Source organism: Ctenocephalides felis, unplaced genomic scaffold (genome assembly GCF_003426905.1).
Source record: "Ctenocephalides felis isolate EL2017-DRISC unplaced genomic scaffold, ASM342690v1 CF-g0.4_SCAFFOLD_01604, whole genome shotgun sequence".
Taxonomy (NCBI): Eukaryota; Metazoa; Arthropoda; class Insecta; order Siphonaptera; family Pulicidae; genus Ctenocephalides; species Ctenocephalides felis.
This window is the reverse complement of record NW_020537758.1, coordinates 2,493,135-2,516,426: the sequence shown is the minus strand read 5'-3', so window position 1 is coordinate 2,516,426 and position 23,292 is coordinate 2,493,135. Positions and strand designations below refer to the sequence as shown.

Sequence of the window (23,292 nt, the reverse complement as noted above, 5' to 3'; positions counted from 1 at the left end):
GTCTATTTTTAGAACCTGGACAAGAATACGGTCCCCGAGAAATGTTTTCCAGCAAACGACGATCTGACAAAAATAAGTAACTTTTTGTGCTCGGACGAAAATGCTATAAGAGGTGTTTGTGTAAAGCTATATTTAGCAGCTTTTGGGTTCGACCCATGGAACGTGAATAGGGTAAAGATTTTAGAGTACATTGAACCCAAAATTTGAAATAAAAATTGATGTTTTCGGATTTTAGACACTGATTCCTGATATAATGAACAACATTCCGGCAGGTGCTTCTAGTAGACAGTTTATACATTATGCGCAGTTGATCAGAAATAGTAAGCAATAGTAATTAGAAAATTCATTTAATTTATCTGTCACTATTTGGATATTTTGCATCTATTCATCACCTTTCGGATATTTTTGCTTCTATCCATTACCCTTAGGACATCTTTACTCTCATCTATCACCATAATAAATAAATATCTGAATGCCAATAGTTCTGCTTACCAATTTTTAATTTTTATAATTGCTAATTTTCATTATTTCTGGTTGCCAATTTTTATATTTCTGGCTGTCACCTTTTCATATTCCTGAGTTTTCTTATTTATGGTTATCAATTTTTTTATACCTATTTTTAAACCTTTTCGTTGTCACCATCACTTGTTTCTGGTTACCATTTTTCCTTGTTTTTCGCAGACAATTTCCTTGTTTTTAATGACCAATATTTCTATTTGCTGGCTGTAAATTTCTTTTTGCTACTTTTTAAATTTTTTGGTTACCAATTTTCCTAATTTCTGGTTGCCACTTTTCCTATCTCTGGTTACCAATTTTCTTGATTTCTGGTTATCATTTTTTGTGTTTTCCAGAAAGATTTGCAAAATACGATCACGGCGTTTTGGACAACAAAGACTTGTACAATTCTCTAGTGCCACCAAACTACGATTTGGCCCAAATAAGTTGCCCTGTTGCCCTCTATTATGGAGACATGGACAATCTGGCAACACCACAGGTAATAAAAACAATTACATATTCTTGTACAAGTATCACTTTAAAATGCAATTTTAAAGTATATCGAGTTGCTGTAAGGCTTATGTTGTTAGGCAAAGTTGTTGATAATTTAATTTTAAACAAATTTGCTTCACACATCATCCATATTAAACAAGTGGTTTAAAATTTATAAACGATTTAAAGGATAAGTGCATTTGAATGAAGTTGAGATTAATGTTTGTTTTCAATGGCTATTCTAAAGTATACCTAGCTATAGAACGCTATAGTGTTAGAAAACTTTGTAGATAATTTAGTTTTGTATAAATTTGCCTAATATTTTATTCACTTTGCAATATTTTCAATCAGTTTAAAAGTTACAGGAGATTGCACCTATAAATAGTCTACTCGCCATACGTGAAAGTAATGCATTTTGGCAGAGCGTTAGGATTGCATTTTAACATTCATTATAGATTTTAAAATATTCTGTGTTATTGTAGAGTTGTTTGTTATTAGAAAACATTATAAATAATTTAATTTTGTACAAATTTCTCATACACATCATTTATATATACCGCATAGTTTAAGATCTACAAACGATACAAAAAAATATTGCACAATTAATTTGTCGCTGTATATTATTTGCACTATTACTATTTCTGCCAAAAAAATAGCACCGTGGGCTGTTATAAATATCAGAATAAATAAATAAAAGTTTTTTACAAATTTTATTTCCGTTTTTAGGACGTCAAACTTATCCAAAGAGTTGCCAAATGTTTTGGAAGTATATCGAGTTCCGCACGATCGATGGAACCACGTGGACTTTTTGTGGGCTGTTAATGTTAAAAAATTGTTGTATGACAGAGTTGTTGAAAATATCGAAAAATATAATTAATTTATTAAATAAATTCATATATTTATTTATTTACTTTCGCCAAAAGTTTCATTTATATCAAAGCAACAGTTTAAAAGTTACAAGAGAAATAGTAAACAAAAGCACTTCCAATAAATAAGTAGTTAACTCATTTAATATGGGTTCATATTTTTGTATTTTAAAGTATACCAAGTTGCCGTAGGGCATAATGATATCAAACAACATTATAAACAATTTAATTCTGAACAAATCTCCTAAATACGCCATATTGTTTGGATAAATTGTTTAAAAGTTACAAGAGATACGATAAACAAATACACAAATTAAATAAAACGCTGCAAATATAATTGAATAGTACAGGCTCTGGTAGACATTTATAATAAAAAGTATAAAAATATAAATATAAACAATATTTATACCAAAAATGATGAATTGTAGATTCACAAAATATTCGTTAGATTAAAATAATCGTTGCATGAAAAGTTTAATAGGTATCTAATTGAATCTTTATATCAGTCCTCACATAATCATTTTATATAAAGAATTTTATTTATCTACGCCACTGGTATAAATATTTAAAATAATTCCAAATTATGCAGAAATTAAGTAATACCGATTGTATAATACAAAATTTTATCAACGTTAAAATTTTATTTTAAATACTCTCACGTCCAGATTGATAAATTTGGAAGATTGTTTGTTCAAGAAAATGTGATCGAGCACCAACAGTAGATATTTGTATTTTTCCATTTATATTTGTTTAATTTTATATATATATATATATATATATATATATATATATATACTCATGTATATATTGACACAGTTGTTGTCATGAATAAATATTAGAAGCGGTTTACTTCAATTGTTGATCAACAAGATCAGTGAAAAATTTATTTGGTGCTGTCAATATGAAATTGACGGTTGCTGTTTTGGTTTTTATAGTAGTTGGTGCAATAAAATGCAGTATTTTGGATGATAGACAACTTTTAGGAGCCATAAATCAAGACAGTGACCAAGATCAACAAAAAACACTTAATGACAACGTTGGTCAAATTTTAAATCCATCTACGAGTTCAATTACAGCTGATGGCGAGGACCAATCAAATCTGATCCTCGATATCCTGATGGAACCATCACAAGACAGTCCTTTGGCCACAATAGGAGAAATTCCAAGAGACCTCACCTTAGGTTTAACAAGTTTTGCAAATTGGATGGGATTGACACAACCATTTGATAATGGATTTGCAGATATATCACAACTCCTAGTATCTGCTGTTTACGATTTAGATATGGAGCAATCTGCAGGGAGTCATATGGCTGGCTTGATACAGCAAAAAACAACGGTAAGGGTAAAGGATACAACTTGTCAATAGACAAACTAATTTGGTTAAATTTTAGACAGATCTGATACAACAATACGAATATCCTCATGAAACTCATCATGTGACAACTGAAGATGGTTATATTTTGGAGATGCATAGAATTCCTTACCAAAACAATATCGTGCGATATCAAGGTGTAGTTTTTTTGATGCACGGTTTGTTATCGAGTTCTGCAGATTTTGTCGTTATTGGTCCACAAAAAGCTTTAGGTAAATTTTCATCTTAACCCTTCTTTGCATGGCGATGAAAATTTCAATTATAATATTTAGTCAACAAAAAAGTTCTTAAAACCCTTGTACTGTAAATTTGTTTGATGGAAATTTACATCACTATGCAGTAGTACCACTTGTAATGTATGGCAAAGATTTTTTTGTAAATGTTTTTTTTGTGTTGTTTTTTGAAGAAGCAGATTATGATTTGTATAATTAACTTCCCGTAGGGTAAGTTATAGTAATCGCAAAAAAATCGAAAATGAAAATTTTTATATATCTTTACGTTTTAGAGGTTTCTGAATATTTTGGCATACCTTAGAAAAAATGGATGTATGTGTGTGTGTGTGTGTGTGTGTATGTATGTATGTATGTATGTATGTATGTATGTATGTATGTATGTATGTATGTATGTATGTATGTATGTGTGTATGTATGTGCGGATACAAATTTTCGTCGACGATTTCGGGAACACGGATCAACCGATTTGAATAATTCAAAAAACATTCGATTCGTATTGATAAGGAGACGTGCTGATTAGTTTTTGGCGAAGTCAGGTCTAGCCGTTTCGAAGATACGGGGCAAAAAGTGCCGAAAACGGTAACTCAGTTTTTAAGAGAACGGAGCGTCCGATTTTAATAATTCAAAAAACATTTTACTTGTATTGATAAGGTGAAGAACCGATCAAATTTTCATAAAGGCAGGTCCAGCGGTCTCGGAGATCTAATGAAAAAAGTAAAAAAAAATGCCATTTGGCGGTCAAAAATGATCATTAGACATATGCACATCAAATTATGAGATATTTTATAGAGATTTTAACAATAAGTATAATTTTGGCTTACATTCCTATGGGTTCCGTACCAATGTTTACGCGTTAGACGTCGACGCGGCGCTTACGCGGTTTGATATTTCGTCTTTGTGCAGTTAAAGCAGTACGATTGCTTTGAAAAAAAGTTTAGATCTTTCAAAATATGTCAAAATAAAGAAAACATTTTTTTTCAAAAAAAAAAATTAAAACTAGCTGTAAGTGGAATTCTGTCTTAAGGCAATTAAGGCATCGTGCCTTAAGGCAAATTGCTGGAACTTCCCGTACCAAAATTTTTTTTTTAAAAACGATTAAGATTTTTGAAAAAAATTTACTTTGAAAAAATAAGATTTTTGAGAAACTATATATTGGACAAAAAATTACTTTTTTTTGAAAAAAAAAAAATTTTTTTATTTTTTTTTTTTAAAAAAAAATGTTTTATTTTATTTTGACATATTTTGGAAGATCTAAACTTTTTTTCAGAGCAATCGTACTGCTTTAACTGCATAAAGGCGAAATATCAAAGCCCGTAAGCGCCGCGTCGCCGTCTAACGCGTAAACATTGGTACGGAACCCATAGAAATGTAAAAAAAATTTATACTTATTGTTAAAATCTCTATAAAATATTTGATAATTTGATGTGCATATGTCTAATGATCATTTTTGACCGCCAAATGGCATTTTTTTTTACTTTTTTCATCAGATCTCCGAAACCGTTAGACCTGCCTTCATGAAAATTTGATCAATTCTTTATCTTGTCAATACAAGTAAAATGTTTTTTGAAATATTCAAATCGGACGCTCCGTTCTCTTAAAAACTGAGTTACCGTTTTCGGCACTTTTTGCCCCGTATCTTTGGAACGGCTAGACCTGCTTTCGCCAAAAACTAATCAGCACGTCTCCTTATTAATACGAATCGAATGTTTTTTGAATTATTCAAATCGGTTGATCCGTGTTCCCGAAATCGTCGACGAAAATTTGTATCCGCACATACATACACACACGCACATACATACATACATACATACATACATACATACATACATACATACACACACACACACACACACACACACATACATCCATTTTTTCTAAGGTATGCCAAAATGTTCAGAAACCTCTGAAACGTAAAGATATATAAACATTTTCATTTTCGATTTTTTTGCGATTACTATAACTTGCCCTACGGGAAGTTAAAAAAAAATTAAAAAAAATTTTTTCTTTTTCAAAAAAAAGTAATTTTTTGTCTAATTGTTTGTCAAAAATCTTATTTTTTCGAAGTAAATTTTTTTCAAAAAAATAATAATTTTTGGTACGGGAAGTTCCAGCAATTTGCCTTGAGGCACGATGCCTTAAGACAGAATTCCACTTACAGCTAGTTTCTTTGGTATATTATTCTACATGTCAATAATCAAAATTCCTAGCACAAGATTATACTGGTCGCCAAAGTTCGAATAATAAACATATGGTGGGATTAGATCTCATTGATAGCTTTTTGGGCAGAAATCATACAACAAAAAGGTTTAAATAGTGGTATTTGCACATTTTTTTATCTATTTGATCGAGTTATTATAAACTCTTAGAATGTTTATAAAAAATGCTCAAAAAAGAGGTGAACGTAAAAAGAGTCTGCTTGCAATGGGCCAAAATTCTGTAAATGTGGTATCAATTTGTGCTTAAATAAAAATATTGATTGTTTTTTGAATTATTATAAAGAGTAAAGAAGATTGAGTAAACAATATATTTTATATAGTTCTGAGCTAGATATGTGACAATGCATGATGATGTAAATTACCATAATATTGTTTTTTACATAATACATACTTCTTTTTACATAAGGATTTTTTTAAATATTTTTCCTTCAATCTAGAGCATTAATTACATCACCCTGATTTATTTTATTAAAATAGAAAAAATCATGCAAAGAAGGGTTAACAAAACCGTATTTGTATTAAAATTGTCGTGATGTTTTAGCATTTCTTTTACACGATATTGGTTTTGATGTCTGGATGGGCAATGCCAGAGGCAACAAATACTCAAGAGGACATTTGGAACTCAACAGTGCCACTGATTCTGAATATTGGGACTTCAGGTACAACTTTATGATTTAACAACATCATGCAATGTGAATTTTTATTCTATCTATTACCAGTTGGCACGAAATTGGCATCAAAGATCTACCAGCATTGATAGACTATATTCTACTCACAACTGGTGAACAAAAGTTGACTTATATTGGACATTCCCAAGGAAATACTGCCTTTTGGGTGATGGCATCAGAAAAACCAGAATACAACACCAAAATTAAATCAATACATGCTTTGGGACCAGTGGCTTTCATGAGTCATACAACTAATCTAATTCTTAACTTAATGATGCCTTTGTTATCAGGTGGACTGGTAAGCATTAACAGTAATTGGTAATTTATAGTTAATCCATTTGATTCCAATTGTTTTCCAGCTGCTGACAAATTTATTAGGCCAGTTCGAGTTTATGCCATCTAAGGGTTTTGAGACATTGTTTGGTCGACTTTTATGCAATGATGAGGATCCTGTGCAAATAGCATGCAGCAATATATATTTTATTGCATTTGGATACAATCCTTCGCAATTGAACGCGGTAAGGGTAAAAAAACTAAAATTAACGATTTTAAGAAAGTTGACGTCCTATTGTAAAAAAATTTAGAATTGTTTTTCTGGCCCTTGCTCTACAATTATAACTCAATCGAATAAAATCAGACTATCTGATCAGTACGACTCGCCAATATTTGTTTTCATCACAATTTATTGACAATGACATCACATCAGCAAATTGCAAGTTGTAATCTGTGCCAATCTGTCCAAATCTTAAGCGAATCTTTTATTTATTTATTTACATATTTATCCACGATTTAGCCGCAATCAATAATAATAAATAATATTCATCAATCTTTCAGACTTTGATACCAGAAATCTTAAACAATGTACCAGCTGGAGCCTCAACAAAACAAATGATTCATTATGGCCAACTAATTGTCTCCAGTAAGTAAACACCAAATGTGATATTATTGATATATACAAACAAATCATCAATTTTTTAGAAAAATTCAGACAATACGACTACGGACAATTAGGCAACTTAGAGCTTTATGGATTTCCTGAACCTCCTGATTATGATTTATCCAAAATAACGACACCAGTTGCTTTGTACATAGGACCAAATGATAATACAGGAACTCCTGAGGTAAATAGACAGTGAACTTATTTTCACTTATATGTATTGTTTATGTTTTATATATTAGGATGCTGAAATTTTGGCATCGCTGCTGCCTAATGTGATTCTAAACTTTTTGGGTCCAGGACCAAATTGGTCGCACGTTGACTTTATTTGGGGCGAAGACGTCAAAGAATTACTTTATGATAAAGTTATTGATACAATTATGAAATATAATGTTTAGGATTAAAATGTTATTATTAGATTTTTATGTTAGAATGTTGCTGGAAAATATTATAAATTATTTAGTTTTGTACTAAACAGGTCACAAATAGATATAATAAAAAAATGCACATCCACGAAATTAGTCTATTATTAACTTCCCGTAGGGCCATAAACCGAAATTTTTTGTATTTCTCGACATTTTGAAGTTTTCTGAACATTTTGGCATACCTAGAAAAAAATGGATGTGTGTGTGTGTGTTTTTTATGTCCGCATTTTTTCGTCCACGTTTTCGGGCGCACGGATCAACCGATTTGAATGATTTAAAAAATATTCGATCCCTATTGATAGGGAGGTGTGTTGATTAGTTTTTCGCAAAGGCAGGTCAACCGTTATGGAGATACAGAGCAACGAGTGCAGAAAATAGAAATCGACTTTTTGAGAGAACGGAGTATCGGATTTGAATGATCTACAAAACATTCAATTTGTAATGATTGGGAGAAGAGGTGATTAGTTTTTGGCAATGACAGGTCCCGTCATTTCGAAGATACAGAGCTAAATATGCAAAAATTGGCAGTTTCTGAGTGAACTAAGCGTTCGATTTGAATGATCTAAAAAACTTTCTGCTTGTATTGAACAAACAATTGCTTTTGAGGATAAAAAATTATTACATCTTTTTTTATTTTCCATAAAATATTTTTGTAATTTTGGATTAAAAATTAAAAAAAATACCCAGCCTAAGCATAGCCTAAGCGCCACTCTGGTACAAATGTTTACCCAAGTGCATTTAGACTGTTTATATACGGGAGCACTTTTTCAATTTTGTGTAAATTAGGCAGCTATTTTTTTAAATTGAATTCGAAATGAAATGACGATTGTTAATGTTCTGGAGATAGCAAAAATAATGAAAATTACAGTATTTGTAATAATACATTTGAAAACGTTTAAAATTTCTCGAATATTTCATTGCGGTTCCAGCAATTTGCCTTAAGGCACGATGCCATACATCACTAGTTAATTATTATAATATAAGTAGTTAAGTAGGTCTAAAGTTCTACATTTTAAAGTGCATTGAGTTGCTTTGAAGTTACACATCATTATACAATGTATAGACAATTTCATTTTGTGTAAATTTTCCAAATAAATAAATTAGTTAAAAAATTATTTATTTAAAAAATTTATCAATTACCAAGCATCACCTGTAGATATTTGTATTTTTTTATTCTTACTTGCCCAATATACATATTGACACAGTTGTTACTATGTCTGATGGCAAAAAATAAATATTGGAGGCGGTTTACTTTAATTGTCAATCAATAAAATCAGTGAAAAAATTCATTTGGTGGTGACAATATGAAGTTGACGGTTGTTGTTTTGGTTTTCATGAAAGTTAGTGCAATAAAAAGTAGTATTTTGGATAATGGACAACTTTTAGGAACCAAAAATAATGACAGTGACCAGGAACAACAAGAAACACCTGATGACAACCTTGGTGATATTTCAAAGCCAAATACCAATCCATCTACAAGTTCACTTTCCCCTGAAGACTTAAAATCCCTTACATCTGATGACCACAAAGACCATTCAAATAAGGTCTTTGAAGTTCTGACGTTACCACGAAATGATAGTCCTCTGGCCATCATTACAGAGATCCCAAAAGACATGTCCTTAAGTTTCACAAGTTTTGCAGACTGGCTAGGATTGACACAACCATTTAATAATGGATTTGCAGATATATCACAACTCTTAGTATCTGCTGTTTACGATTTGGATATGGAGCAATCTGCAGGCAGTCATATGGGTGGACTGATACAGCAAAAAACAACGGTAAGGGTAAAGGGTACAACTTGGTAATAGACAAACTAATGTGGTCAAATTTTAGACAGATCTGATACAACAATACGATTATCCTCACAAAACTCATCATGTGACAACTGAAGATGGGTACATTTTGGAGATGCATAGAATTCCTAACCAAAACAAGGCGCAATATCAAGGCGTAGTTTTTTTGATGCACGGTTTGTTATCCAGTTCTGCAGATTGGGTCGTCATTGGTCCACAAAAAGCTTTAGGTAAATTTTTATCCTACCAAAACCGTATTTATATTAAAATTGTCATGAATGTTTTAGGATTTCTTTTACACGATATTGGTTTTGATGTCTGGATGGGCAACGCCAGAGGCAATAAATACTCAAGAGGACATTCGAAACTCAACAGTGCTACTGATTCTGAATATTGGAACTTCAGGTACAACTTTGTAATTTAGCAACATCACCCAATGTAAATTGTTGTTCTATCTATTACCAGCTGGCACGTGATTGGTTCTAAAGATCTACCAGCTATGTTAGACTATATCTTAGATACAACTGGTGAACAAAAGTTGACTTATGTAGGACATTCCCAAGGAACAACTTCCTTTTGGGTGATGGCTTCAGAAAAACCAGAATACAACACCAAAATAAAATCGATGCAGGCTTTGGCACCAGTCGCATTTATGAGTCATGTAACTAACCTAGTTGTAAACCTGTTGGCAACCACGTTATCTGGTGTACTGGTAAGTAATTATGAGTAATCTAAAGGATAACTTGTATTTGATACAATTGGTTCCAAAATTTTCCAGCTTGTCACAAATTTATTTGGCCAATTCGAGTTCTTGCCGTCTAAAGGTCTTGAGACATTGTTGGGAAGGTTTTTATGTGCTGATGAAGATCCTTTGCAAATGGCATGTACCAACATGTATTTTATCGCGATAGGATACAATCCTTCACAATTGAACGCGGTAAGGATAAAATTGTCATCTTAAGATATAATCTGCGACAATCTTTCAATATACCTTTACATTTTTAGCCTTTGCTACCAGAAATCCTAAACAATGTACCAGCTGGAGCGTCAACAAAACAATTCTTACATTATGGCCAACTCATTGCCTCCAGTAAGTAAACATCAAACATGATATTGATAACAAATAAATGTTTACACATTTTTTTTAGAAAAGTTCAGACAATACGACCACGGCCAATTAGGCAATCTAAAACAATACGGATCTCCAGAACCACCTGAATATGATATATCCAAAATTACGACACCAGTTGCTTTTTACACAGGACCAAATGATAATTTGGGAGACCCTGAGGTAAATAGAAAATAAAATTATCTATATTTGTGTGTATTGCTTTTTTATATTTTAGGATGCTGAACAATTGGCATCGCTCCTGCCTAATTTGGTCGTAAACTTTTTGGGACCAATACCTCTTTGGACGCACGCTGATTTTATTTATGGAGAAGACGTCAAAGAATTATTTTATGATAAAGTTATTGATACAATTATGAAATATAATGTTTAAGATTAAAAATGTTCCTTATTGGATTTTGCAAAGTTGCCAAATTTATCAAAATTAAAGTTGTATATATGTTCTAGTTTTTAGGGCGCAACTTTTTTTTAGAACAAAGATACTAAAATTTAGTTAAAGAAACTTAAAAACTAGATCAAATTCACCATCAAATGAAAACCTTGATTCTTTTCTATCATCTCTAGTTAAAGTTCTACAAGTGTTTTAATACAAATAGTTTGCCTCATATATTGGTGAATGATTTTTCTTAATTAAAATAAATAGTTTATATCATATAATTTATATTTTTGGTGTATAATTATTTTATCAATTATCTATCGATTCGCTCCTGATCAAAACTAATTAAAAAAATTATCGGATATCAATGTGACCTCCACGAATTCGCACGATGATAAAAGATAAGATTAGATAAGATAACAAGATATTCGTCATTAATTAAAAAATTCAATTGTCAAATTAGTCGTACTAAAATTATATCAATCACTGTCAATCAGAAAAAAATTAGAGATAAAATAAACATTATTATGCTCTTTTATCTTTCACCTGTGCAAAAAATTATCTTTTTCTATATAAAGGTGAAAATTTTGATTTGAAGACGTTCAATCAAATTTTTGATTGGAAATATTGTTACGATAAATTTTGATATTTAGTGATAAAAATGAAGCTTGGAATATTTTTGGTGTCATTTTACTTTGCTGCAACTTTTGTCAGCAGCAAATCTGTGTATCAACCAAAGCCAATAATTGACCTTAATGCAGTGGTAAGTAATTGATGGAAAAAACAAGATTCGTTGTTTTCTTAAATAGTTTAGGAGATACCTAGAGATCGACTAAACATTCTTAATTGTTTAGCACGTCCTACAAAATTGTGAAATATTGTGAATTTTGCTTTGGTTAGTTTCCACGTAAAATATTTCTAAAAACTCAATTTTTTCCCTAGGAAAAAATAATTGCAGCCGAAGGCTACCCAAGTGAAACCTACAATGTGACCTCCGAAGATGGATACATCCTAACAGTCCACAGAATACCCTTTAGCCCTTCAAAAGGTCAACCAACAAAAGGCGTAGTCTTCCTGCAACATGGTCTTTTGTGCAGCTCCGCCGATTGGGTTGTCATGGGCAAACAAAAAGGCCTAGGTAACGGAAATATATACTAAATCATCATGACATGATGATAATATGCATGTTGTTCCAGGTTTTATTTTATCTGACGAAGGTTATGATGTGTGGATGGGCAATGCAAGAGGCAACACATTCTCCAAAAGACATATAACTTTGGATCCTGAAAAAGATGCCAGAAAGTTCTGGGAATTCAGGTACAACTTAAACACCATCATGCCGACGATACAAGGGCATATATAAGGAAAAATTTGAATTTATTAAACAACAGTAATGAATTTATTTCGATTACAAAAATGAAGTGTTTTTTAGTTGAACTTCTCTAGGTAAATAAAAGTGAATCCGCAAATTATCCGTTTCATTGAAGTCCTCTTTGGTAAACCACATTTTCTGTTTTTTGGTCTGACGTTAACACAAACAAAGCGGATGGTTTTCCAACTTGTGAACAGACAACGTATAACTGCCCATGTGAAAAACAATGATTTTCTAAATAATCTATTTGAAATTTACCCCACAAACACTAAGCGACTGGCCTTGCGACTAGTTATTGCGAACGCAAGGCAAACGGGAAATTGCAATCGTTTGAAGTCAAACGGCAGACTAATCGGAATCATTGGTATGTCACCAAATCACCAGAAATTTTTGATTGAATGGTGAAATTCAGTGCGTGTACATCATTATTCTTTGCGGCAAGAATTGCTCGTTGACTTAACCAAGCGTAATTTTGATAATTCTCACATAATGTCTTACTCGAATTTTTAATTACAGTGCGTGAAGTTCTAGCAATTTGCATTAAGACACGATGCCATGCACTACTAATTTTCTTAGCTATAAACCTTGCGGAGCCCGAGACCTTTCCAACGAATGCAAAATTGTCGAATTCGGTTCGTGCGTTCTAGAGTCATATCGTCAGGAAGGAAAACCCGACTTATTTATATATACTCGTATATATATATATATATATATATATATATATATATATGTATATATATATATTTATGTAAATATTTATATATAAATATATAACTAATTTTTTTTTTCAGTTGGAACGAAATCGGTATGTACGATTTACCAGCTATGATCGACTTCGTGTTAAAATCCACTGGTGAATCCAAATTGAACTACGTTGGTCACTCTCAAGGAACAACATCGTTCTTTGTGATGGCTTCTGAAAGGCCAGAATATAACAAAAAGATCAAATCCATGCAAGCTTTGGCACCAGTTGCCTTCATGTCCCATATGAACAGTCCAGTTGTTAGAATTTTGGCACCGTTTGTCTTCAACTTGGAGGTAAATATAATTCATACTCAAAGACAACGTACATCAATGTTCTAATTATTTTTTTAATGTTTTTGTAGTTCCTCACCAGTGTAATTGGTTTACACGAATTTCTGCCAACAAGTGACTTTTTGGCAGGTGTTGCTGATGGATTGTGTAATGATGGACAATGGACTCAAGAGATTTGCTCAGGGGTTCTATTTCTTACTATGTGGATTCAATGAGGAACAACTGAACTCTGTAAGTAACAAGATCACTAACCAGATAACACAGCCAAAATTCAGATCAACTGGACAGATTTTAATAAATTGATACTAATACTTTAATTTTTATCAAAAAACTTAAACTTCTGTCAACTAATTTTTTTTGAGCCTACTCCAGAAAATTCAAATTTGGGCTAGAATTTTAGAAACTTTATTTTGAAGTCAAATTTCAAATCAAAATGAGGTCAAAAGATCAAATTTGAATTTTGTTTTCATTCGAGAAGTTGGTCATTGACTTGACAAATTTTTAATAAACCAATACCTAATTTTTCATCCAAAAACGGTTCTGGTCATTTTTTACATCTTTTATCAACTAATTTTCTTCAAACCTACTACTGAAAATCGAAATTTGGCCGATAATTTTAGAAACTTTATCTTTCATTCAAGAAGTTGGTCAACACCTTACCAATTATTCAAACAAATCCAATATTTTTAACAACAAGTTATCAGAAACTTTTATAAATATAGATTTCATCTGTTTACAGACTGCTTTACCAGCAATTCTCCAAAATACACCAGCTGGTGCATCTACAAAACAGTTGGTCCACTATGGACAAGAAGCCAATTCAGGTAAAGACATTTTGGAAATACTTTTATCATAATTCGGAGTAATTTTAAAGTACACCAAGTTGCTGTAGGTCTTTGTGATGTTAGACAAATATAATTTATACATCATTTTTAAACAAATTTTCATCGCACACCATTTACATAAGCACCCCTTTTCGGTTAGATAGGGAGAAACTAGATAAAATTTACTACGATTCCGTGTGAACAGTTTGAATTCGATCTTTTATTATTCTTTGGAAATAAATAGAAAATTCGGGTCATTTTTTGGTTTTTGTCAAATAATTCACAAATATCATATAAAAGCACCCCTTTTCGATTAGATAAGGAGAAACTAGATAAAATTTACTACGATTCCATGCCAACAGTTATATACACTCCGATATAAAAATTTGGAATAAAACGACTTTGAATTCGATCTTTCATATTATTTAGCATCAAACGGTTTAAGATCTACACACAATGCAAACTATAAATGCACCGTAGGTCAACCAAATAATATTTTTATTGAGTAAATCCTTTACTTTTAGCTAAATTCCGCAAATTCGACTTCGGCTGGTTCCAAAATTTGAAAAAATACAACCAAACAAGTCCACCAGACTACGATTTGAAAAAAATCACAGCTCCTGTAGCTTTGCACTACAGTGACAACGACTGGATGGCAAATCCAAAGGTAAAATCCAAAATAAAATCAAATGATCCAATCCAATTGGTATAATTATTTTTTTTATTTAGGATGTTGATATTTTGCACAACCTGTTGGCAAACTCTTTGGGCAAATTCAAGGTTTCGGATCCGAAATGGAACCATTTGGATTTCACTTGGGGAAAAGATGCTGATAAGCTTTTGTATCCAAAAGTTATCAGTTTGTTGAATAGATTCGCTTAGATGGAGAAAATTGTTTATAACAATTGTTGACAATTTTAATATTATATATTAATTTATAATAAATGCATTTGTATGAAAAATACCAAGGTTTTATGATTTATGATTGCCTTATGATGGCTAGAAACTGTTAGGTAACAAATATATTATAGTAGCTTTGGTGTCTATAATTATATAAATTTACAACAAAAAACTGGAAAATAATTGTTTTAACTATTTTACTTTCCAGAAACAAAATTTTTCAGAGTAAGATTTTTATTACGAATTTTATACCATTTGTTGTTAAATGAAGATGAAGAGAATTACATTTTTTCAGTTTTGTGAATTTAATTATTTTTATAACTTAGATGTACAATGTTAGTCTGAGAAAGACGAAGTCTAGATAAAATTTCATGTAAAATAGTATTATAGAAATTTTTATATTTTTGAAAGTTTTTGAAAACCACAATTTAGCTTTTAGGTTTGTCTTTAAATCCATGAGAGTAAAATTTTATATTATCAATTTTTCACTATGTGAAAAAATTACATTTTTTAGTTTTGGGAATACAACTACTTTCATAATTTAGATACACAATTTTTGTCTAAGAAAGATTAATTCCAGATAAATTTAACTATAAAATTCTATTATCAAACTTTTTATAGAATACTCAACAAAGTTTTTACAAGCTTTGCAAATCCAATATTTTAGTATTAATATTTTTAGTACTTTAATATTTTTTTAATACTTTTTTATTTTTATTTTAAATTTAATTTAATAAAATGTATTAATATTCAAGTAAAGAATTTTGCAATTTACAGGAAAGTTAATTTTATAAAATTACTACAAGAATAAATGAAATATAATATGAAATTAGTAGATATAGTTTAAAATTTAAAACATAGATGTACTTACTATTTATTTTTGCAAAAAATTGTTGTTAACGTGAATAATTGTTCGTAAATTATTTTATCACGAATAAATGCAATATTGTAAAATATATTTAATTTATTTTAACAACAATGAAGACCTTTTGAGAATAAATTAATAAAATATAAAATTTATTAAACTAATAGAAAATAGTCGGATAAGTAAGGTCAAAATTTGTTATTAAAGTAAAATATTATTTATAAATTTTTTAATTTGGGAATAATTATATTATTTATTAGACACATAATTTAGCAATATTTAAATTGATTTCGATATTTTATTCAATTATTAGAATAATATTTATTTCATTTATTTAATTTAGGTCAATGGACCATATTATGATACGTAAAGTTCATATTTAATATCAAACAAATATTTTGTTGTAATTTTGTTCTTAATTTTCTTAACAAAACTTTTAAGAAAAAACATAAAATAAAAAAAGGCCTAGCAAAGTAATTTAAATTTATTTGCGTATTTGAATTTAAAAAAATCTAAGCGTAAATTTGCTAATGCAATGACAAAATTTCATACAACTTTATATTATTTATTTGTTTATTTATACTTTTATGGTCGGAAAAATATCACAAGTTGTAAATATTTTGAATTTGTTTGTAAACTCCGTAATTTGTTGACATTGCATGATTTTCACACTGCAATCATCTTTTACGTAAGTAATTTATTTATTTATATATATTTATTTTTATATATATAATTTATATAGTAATAATAATTGATGAATGAATATAACAAATTATTTTCCGGTATTGTTCATAATGTTTCCATGAATAACAAATGATTTAGTTGTGATTTTTTAAAAGTTGTTTTCAATGTCGACAACTTGGATAGTAAAACGTAGTTGTTAATAAAATTTGTTAATTAAATTAACCAAATTTATTTCCGCGTTATTAGTATATGCATAAAATTACACCCAGATTTATTAATACAAATTTTGTTTAGTACAACATTTTATTTAATGTAGAATTGCACCTAAAATCATAAAACTAATATGCACTTAAGGGTCAAAACTTTTTTTTAATCTTTTCGTTTAATTCGCAATATCTAATTATATCAAATAGTGTCATCCGACAAATTGATTAATAGTATTATTATAACAAATTTATTTTTAGCGGTTGAATTTTAATGGTAGGAAATTTTATTTTGTCAGAATCAAAAATGCCGAAGCGCGTGTTCGGAACAGGATTTTGTTTTTATTTTAAAATTCATATTTATCTGCGTGTTTACTAATCGAGAAATTCACTAATGATAATATATATATATATATATATAAATATATATATATATATATATATTATTTATATATACACGTTTGGACATTATGATAATTCTACCTTTACCGATTATTAATACTTGTCGTTGGGATTTTCCTTACAAATACATATACATATATATATACATATATATATATATATATATATATATATATATATATATATATAAATACGTTGAAAAGGAATTTACAGGACATTTAAAAAAAAAGATACTAAATTCCTTACATTTTGATTCCTGCATTCGAAACGACTTCAGTGAATAACCTCTTGAAATATAAATACAAAATTCTTCATTGTGCTACATTTAATATTCAATATTTCCTTTGATTTTTTAATTGCTGATTGTAAATTCAATAGGTTTTTAAAATCCATAAAAAACAATAAACGAAACTAGCTTGATATTTATGAGTAATTTGAGAAAAATCAAAAAAATGTCCCGAATTTTCTATTAAATGCTAAAGAAAATGAAAGGTCGAATTCAAAGTCGTTTATTCCAAACTTTTATATCGAGGTGTATATAACTGTTAGTATGGGATCGTAGTAAATTTTATCTAGTTTCTCCCTATCTGACTGAAAAGGGGTGCTTTCATATGATATTTATGAGTAATTTGACAAAAACCAAAAAAATGTCCCGAATTTTCTATTAAATGCTAAAGAAAGTGGAATTTTGCCTTAAGCCCAGCTGCATGAATTTCCCAACATGAGTAAATAATTGAGTTAATCAATAAAAAATCAACATATAAGTGATTTATAAGTTATAATTTATATTAATTTTCATAATTGAACCTTAAATAATATTTAAGTATTATCATTAAGACCAAGTACTCTATATAAAAAAAATTAGTCTCTCTCCCAACTGACTTCGAACTCTGTTATCATTTTTATCAATTTAATCCAAAAGTCTAAGATTTAACCGATATCAAAAAAAATGCGCAAAAAATCATGATGTAACTTATCTTATATTTGTCAATCTTTTCACTTAGAACTTTGATCTCTTCACTCTACTTAATAATCAATCGATAAAATTGATAAGAACCGAAAAGTGTCACAAAAATCGTATCAGCTGAAAATGATTTACAATTTTGTAACACTGAACTTTGACGTTTACCCATTTTTATCAAAACATGGGTAAAAAAATTATACACATGTGTAAATAAAATATCATATGAATCTCTTTTTAGCTAAAATATACTACATCGTTTCGTAATAAATAAGATGACATAATTTCTTTACTCTACTTAGATAGTTTTGCGCATTTTTCAATAATGGAACCAAAAATTTCTAGGTTTTTAATTTCGATAACTTTTTTGTACCCTAGTTTTTGTTCTGAAATAAAAAAATCTTGTAAATAAAATTACTGACTCAGTTCATAAAGTTGATTGCTATGATTGTAAAGTTTGTTATATTGGGAAAGTTTTCAATATATTAAAAAAAAAAATTAACATAATACTAAATAACTCAATACGTAGTATGAGCATGTATAGTATAATTCAACAAGCAAATTGACATGTCAGTCATATGAGTCTGACACTGATAAAAACTAACTTGACGAAAAAAGTTTTAATATAGGGCCATGTCAGTCTTATACGTGTTATACAAAAAATAGTGTTTTTCCAGAAACTTTGTCAAAAAGATTTTCCTTGATATATGTTTATTTAAATTATCTAATAAAGTTACCATGGCCTATATGAACATTTTTCTGATCGTGGCGATTAATGTGTTAAAACAAACTTTATTACAATTTATCCTATCGTTTTATATAAAGAAAAATGTGGATTTGCAGAACCTTGTTTTATCCAAATATTTTAGAGCTTATAAACGTAGTTCTTTTTCTATACGTTTTGATAATTATCAAAATTCAATTAATGTTAATAAATTATAAATCTTATTCTTAATATTCGACCTTACTATAATTTTGTTTCAATATTTTTGTATTCTATATTTTAGTTTAAATAGTTTAATGCATAAATTATTTGTATATTTACTAATTTATAAAACGATTAGATTTTAATATGGTTTTATAGTTTTTTACAAAGTATATTGGTGACCCCAAAGTGATAAAACAAGAAAATATTTCCCTTACAATTAGATGTGAGAAAAAATTCATTTTTGCTTAGAAAATGCACACAAAAAACTTTATATATATTTATAAATAAATATACATTTATATATATACATATATAATTTTCATATATATATATTTGTATATGTAGATATTTAAATATTTACAACGTTTATGTATATTTTTGCAGTTTCTGCTGAACGTGCAAATGTACGTACAAAAAAGCAATTCTATCATCAAGTTGAAATTCAAGACGTGCGACTGATTCAACATTTTTTTATTGAACTCAGATTTAAATTTTAAATACAACCGAATAAACGATGTTCTTATTCACTATTAATAATATAATAATAAATAAATTGTATTAAAGAATGTGTATACCAGGGGTTATTCCAGATATTAATCCTAAATTAAAATTAAAAGTTTATCAGGATTTTTAATTAAAAAATTAGTTAGATATAAATAAATTTAAAGAATACGTTCTGAGGAAAAAATGGTGAGAACAAATTCTGCAAAAATGCAAAAACGTATTTCAGGGTATCTTCAGGGTTTTTATTAGGAGAACGTAAGTTCTGATATGTAAGTTATATCAATATTAATATATTTCATTATAAATTTATATATATATATATATATATATACATATATTTATATAAATATAATTATATAGCTCTGCATTTTGTAGTTTAGCAACAAATTGCAGAAATCAGACAAAAAATGTAGATAATTATATAAAAATTATATGGTTAATATTTGCAATAATATATATATATATATATATAAATATATATATATATATATATATATATATAAAATATATATATATATATATAATTTGCTTTGGTACGCTAAAATGCATGCACAAAATTTTGAGCCTTTATAAAACAGTGCTTGCCAAAAACTTTAAAAGACCCACATATTGCATAAATACTTATGGTTTTTTACTTGCAAAAAATCACAAAATATTTTATTTAAAGTCATGTATTGAATTCTTTATATTTATTTTTTCTAATGTAAAAAATTCTGAAGTTTTTGTATAAACTAGTTCAAAACCAATTCGATTTGTTAAGACTGAATAAAAACTAAACATATTTTTTTTTTGAGGCAAAAAGGAAGTATTTGGTACATACTTTTCAAATTCGGTATATTTTGGGTTTCAACGTAAAATGAAAATTTATTAAGTTCTATAAGTTTCGAGGCAAATTTTAAGGCAAAAATGATTTGATACATACTTTTCAAATCGGTATATTAAGATTTCGAACAAATAAATGAGAATTTACTAAGTTCCATAAGTTCAAAACATTTATAAAATTGTGGTAAAGTATTTGTATATAAATTCTAAATACAACTATAATATTACAACAACTGTTCATAAACTTTTGAATTTACAAATTTGCAAATTATTATGTTGTAATTACTATCTAAATTTTTTTCTAACAATAAGAATTATTAATTCAGGCTCTTGTCATACAAATATTTGTTACACTAAAACTAAAAATTCAATTATGATCAGATTCTTTGTTTAAAAAATGAGACAACTTTCGGCAAAAAGTCTTTCGAAAGCACAATATTAAAACATTTATTATTATCATATCCTGATAAATATTTCCTCGCTAAATTAATATATATCATTATAATATATTAATAATTCTAATAATAAAAAAATATTTTATGCCGCATAGTTTAAATAAAAAAATAAATAAAATTGAAAAAATGTTCTATAAAATCACAGTCTAAATGCAGCTGCAAATGCGTTTGTCATTTATGGTATTTTTTTGTATATCTGTTTTTATTTTATTTTTATTTTAACTTTTTTATATTCAATTTATTGTATTTTTTGTATTATTTCTTTTTTTGCACATATCAATTTGTAAATAAGACATTAAAATCTTGATTAACAAAAATAAATTATAACAAAAACAAAAAAGTTTATTCCAGGTTGCTGCTTAGACTCTGCCTAGACTGGGACAATTTTACATTTTTTGGACCAAAAAATATTATTTTATGCAAATAATTATTTCCATAACACGGATATTTTCAAGAACTAATAGAAGTCATATATATTTTAATAGGAATACCTTTGTAGGAGTTCAAAACAACTAGACAACCTTTGGCAAAAATTTCCTTAAAACTTAAAAGTACAACTGAACGTTGAATAATTTTTAGATTTTAAAATATATTTTAAGCTGCATAGTTGATGAGAGAATCACCGTAACTCATATAAATGTTAAATTTGATATATAAAAAAATGTACCACTTACCTTATGTTTTTGTGTCCACAAGTCTTCTCCAGCACCACCAGTATTTCCTCCATATTTTCCCTTATTCTTGAGCCAGTCTGCTACCACCAGTACATGCTCCAGTTCTAAAACAAAAATGATAAAACGTTAGTATTGCTGACAAAATCTTAAAATAACATACAAAATGACATTATCGGTAATTATTAAATTTTATCTAGTCCCCCGGACCTCCAAACGACCGCCATCGTATCCTCCACTTCTGTTTGTTAAAACGCGTTCCCGCCATCGACATTCGTCCACAATAAACATCACATTCGAATCAAACGGACTAAAAATTAGTTAATAACAAATTGTTAATGATGGTGATAATTGAATTAGACACTAATTAATTGTTTAAATTCTTAACTATTAGTTTGTTCTAAAATTGGTTGGGGGTTATAATAAAAATGTTGGTTTAAAGTTTGTGTGTTTCTTTTAGTGTTGTTGTTGGTTCAGTGACTTAAATTAAAGTGAATGAATGTGATTTTTTTGGCAAAGGATTTAAATTTTATAAAAGGTATTAATAATTATATATATAATATACATATGAAGTTTTTGCATTATTTCTATCATTTATGATTTTTTGACAAAATTTTGAGACTTTTTACTCATTTTTGGACTCGTTTTCAAATTGAATTTGTTTTAAACCTGAATACTTCAATTTTCTGAACAAAAATCCTCATTTTTTCTTGAAATATTGTTTAATCTAATTTTTCTAAATTTATTTGATTTTATTCGATTTTTTTAATGAAATACAATACATATATATGAAAAATGAAAAAAAAATATTTGGGTAAAACGGAGATTTTTGTTCAGAAAATTAAACAAATATATGCACATAATTTAATAAATTTATTAAGATATTTAATCTGTACGTTTCGACGCTTTATATGCGTCATCACTCAGCACTTTAGAATTTTTTACTAAAACTTGCATTTTGTTTAAATTAAATTCAAAAAATTTATACCAAAGTAAGAAGTTATTTTAGGGCACCCAGCAAATTATTAAAACAAAAAACAAAGTTTTAATTAAACTTCTACAAATTCAATTCGAATATGTACTACAAATAATTAATTTTTATTTTTTATATCGATTACATACGATGGCCAAAATATTATCTCAACTTACAAAACGTACATTAATGATATACTAAAACTCTCCAATAATAAAAGACAACTTAAGTTTAAAAGAAGCGACTTTGATATAAATATAAATATTGCTTTGCTATATAAATAATTTATATATAAAGCACAATAATGATAAAAACCTAAAAACAATAACTATAAACATTAACAATTCTAAAGTGTGGCAAGGTAAACACAATTTTAACTAAAAGTTCAAATGAATTTAGTTACTTGTAAGGACTTTTGTGGGTTAACTTATTTTACTTAATATTTTTGTCTTTCTAGATTTAATTCAAATTATTTATAAAAATATTCAGAAGACAAATTCTGTTTTTTTTAAAAAAAAACATGTACTGAAGCTTAGTCAAATCAGGACTCGAAAAGTACGCTAGATTAATTAGTCAATCCTTAATATTATCGGTTTACATTTAGCATTTGATTCAGATAAGTATCAATATTCAACAAATACACCACCAAGAAAATACACAAAATCAAAATATTTCTTCAGTATGAAGTTTT

At 28.5% G+C, this 23,292-nt stretch overlaps 2 protein-coding genes and 1 pseudogene across 2 annotated transcripts; all 3 read left to right on the top strand.

Annotated features, from left to right (window-relative positions):
* The first annotated feature begins 2,754 nt into the window (after positions 1-2,754).
* Positions 2,755-7,677, top strand: LOC113372809 (lipase 3-like). The gene is made up of 8 exons (XM_026613148.1): positions 2,755-3,189; positions 3,245-3,437; positions 6,216-6,333; positions 6,394-6,640; positions 6,702-6,860; positions 7,177-7,261; positions 7,321-7,463; positions 7,522-7,677. The coding sequence occupies exons 1-8, from the start codon at positions 2,755-2,757 to the stop codon at positions 7,675-7,677; spliced, it is 1,536 nt and encodes a 511-aa protein (XP_026468933.1).
* A 1,331-nt stretch (positions 7,678-9,008) lies between these two features.
* On the top strand, positions 9,009-10,999 carry LOC113372808 (lipase 3-like). The gene is made up of 8 exons (XM_026613146.1): positions 9,009-9,482; positions 9,538-9,727; positions 9,785-9,902; positions 9,963-10,209; positions 10,276-10,434; positions 10,503-10,587; positions 10,646-10,788; positions 10,844-10,999. The coding sequence occupies exons 1-8, from the start codon at positions 9,009-9,011 to the stop codon at positions 10,997-10,999; spliced, it is 1,572 nt and encodes a 523-aa protein (XP_026468931.1).
* Positions 11,000-11,663: 664 nt separating this feature from the next.
* Positions 11,664-15,115, top strand: LOC113372807 (annotated as a pseudogene).
* The last annotated feature ends 8,177 nt before the right edge of the window (positions 15,116-23,292 follow it).

Bases quoted from the DNA above. Each gene is read 5' to 3' on its own strand.
- LOC113372809 (XM_026613148.1), top strand. From the start codon at position 2,755: ATGAAATTGACGGTTGCTGTTTTGGTTTTTATAGTAGTTGGTGCAATA. The intron at 6,861-7,176 runs GTAAGGGTAAAA...TCAATCTTTCAG, and splicing joins ATCCTTCGCAATTGAACGCG to ACTTTGATACCAGAAATCTT. The intron at 7,464-7,521 runs GTAAATAGACAG...TTTATATATTAG, and splicing joins ATAATACAGGAACTCCTGAG to GATGCTGAAATTTTGGCATC.
- LOC113372808 (XM_026613146.1), top strand. From the start codon at position 9,009: ATGAAGTTGACGGTTGTTGTTTTGGTTTTCATGAAAGTTAGTGCAATA. The intron at 9,903-9,962 runs GTACAACTTTGT...ATCTATTACCAG, and splicing joins TCTGAATATTGGAACTTCAG to CTGGCACGTGATTGGTTCTA. The intron at 10,435-10,502 runs GTAAGGATAAAA...TTACATTTTTAG, and splicing joins ATCCTTCACAATTGAACGCG to CCTTTGCTACCAGAAATCCT.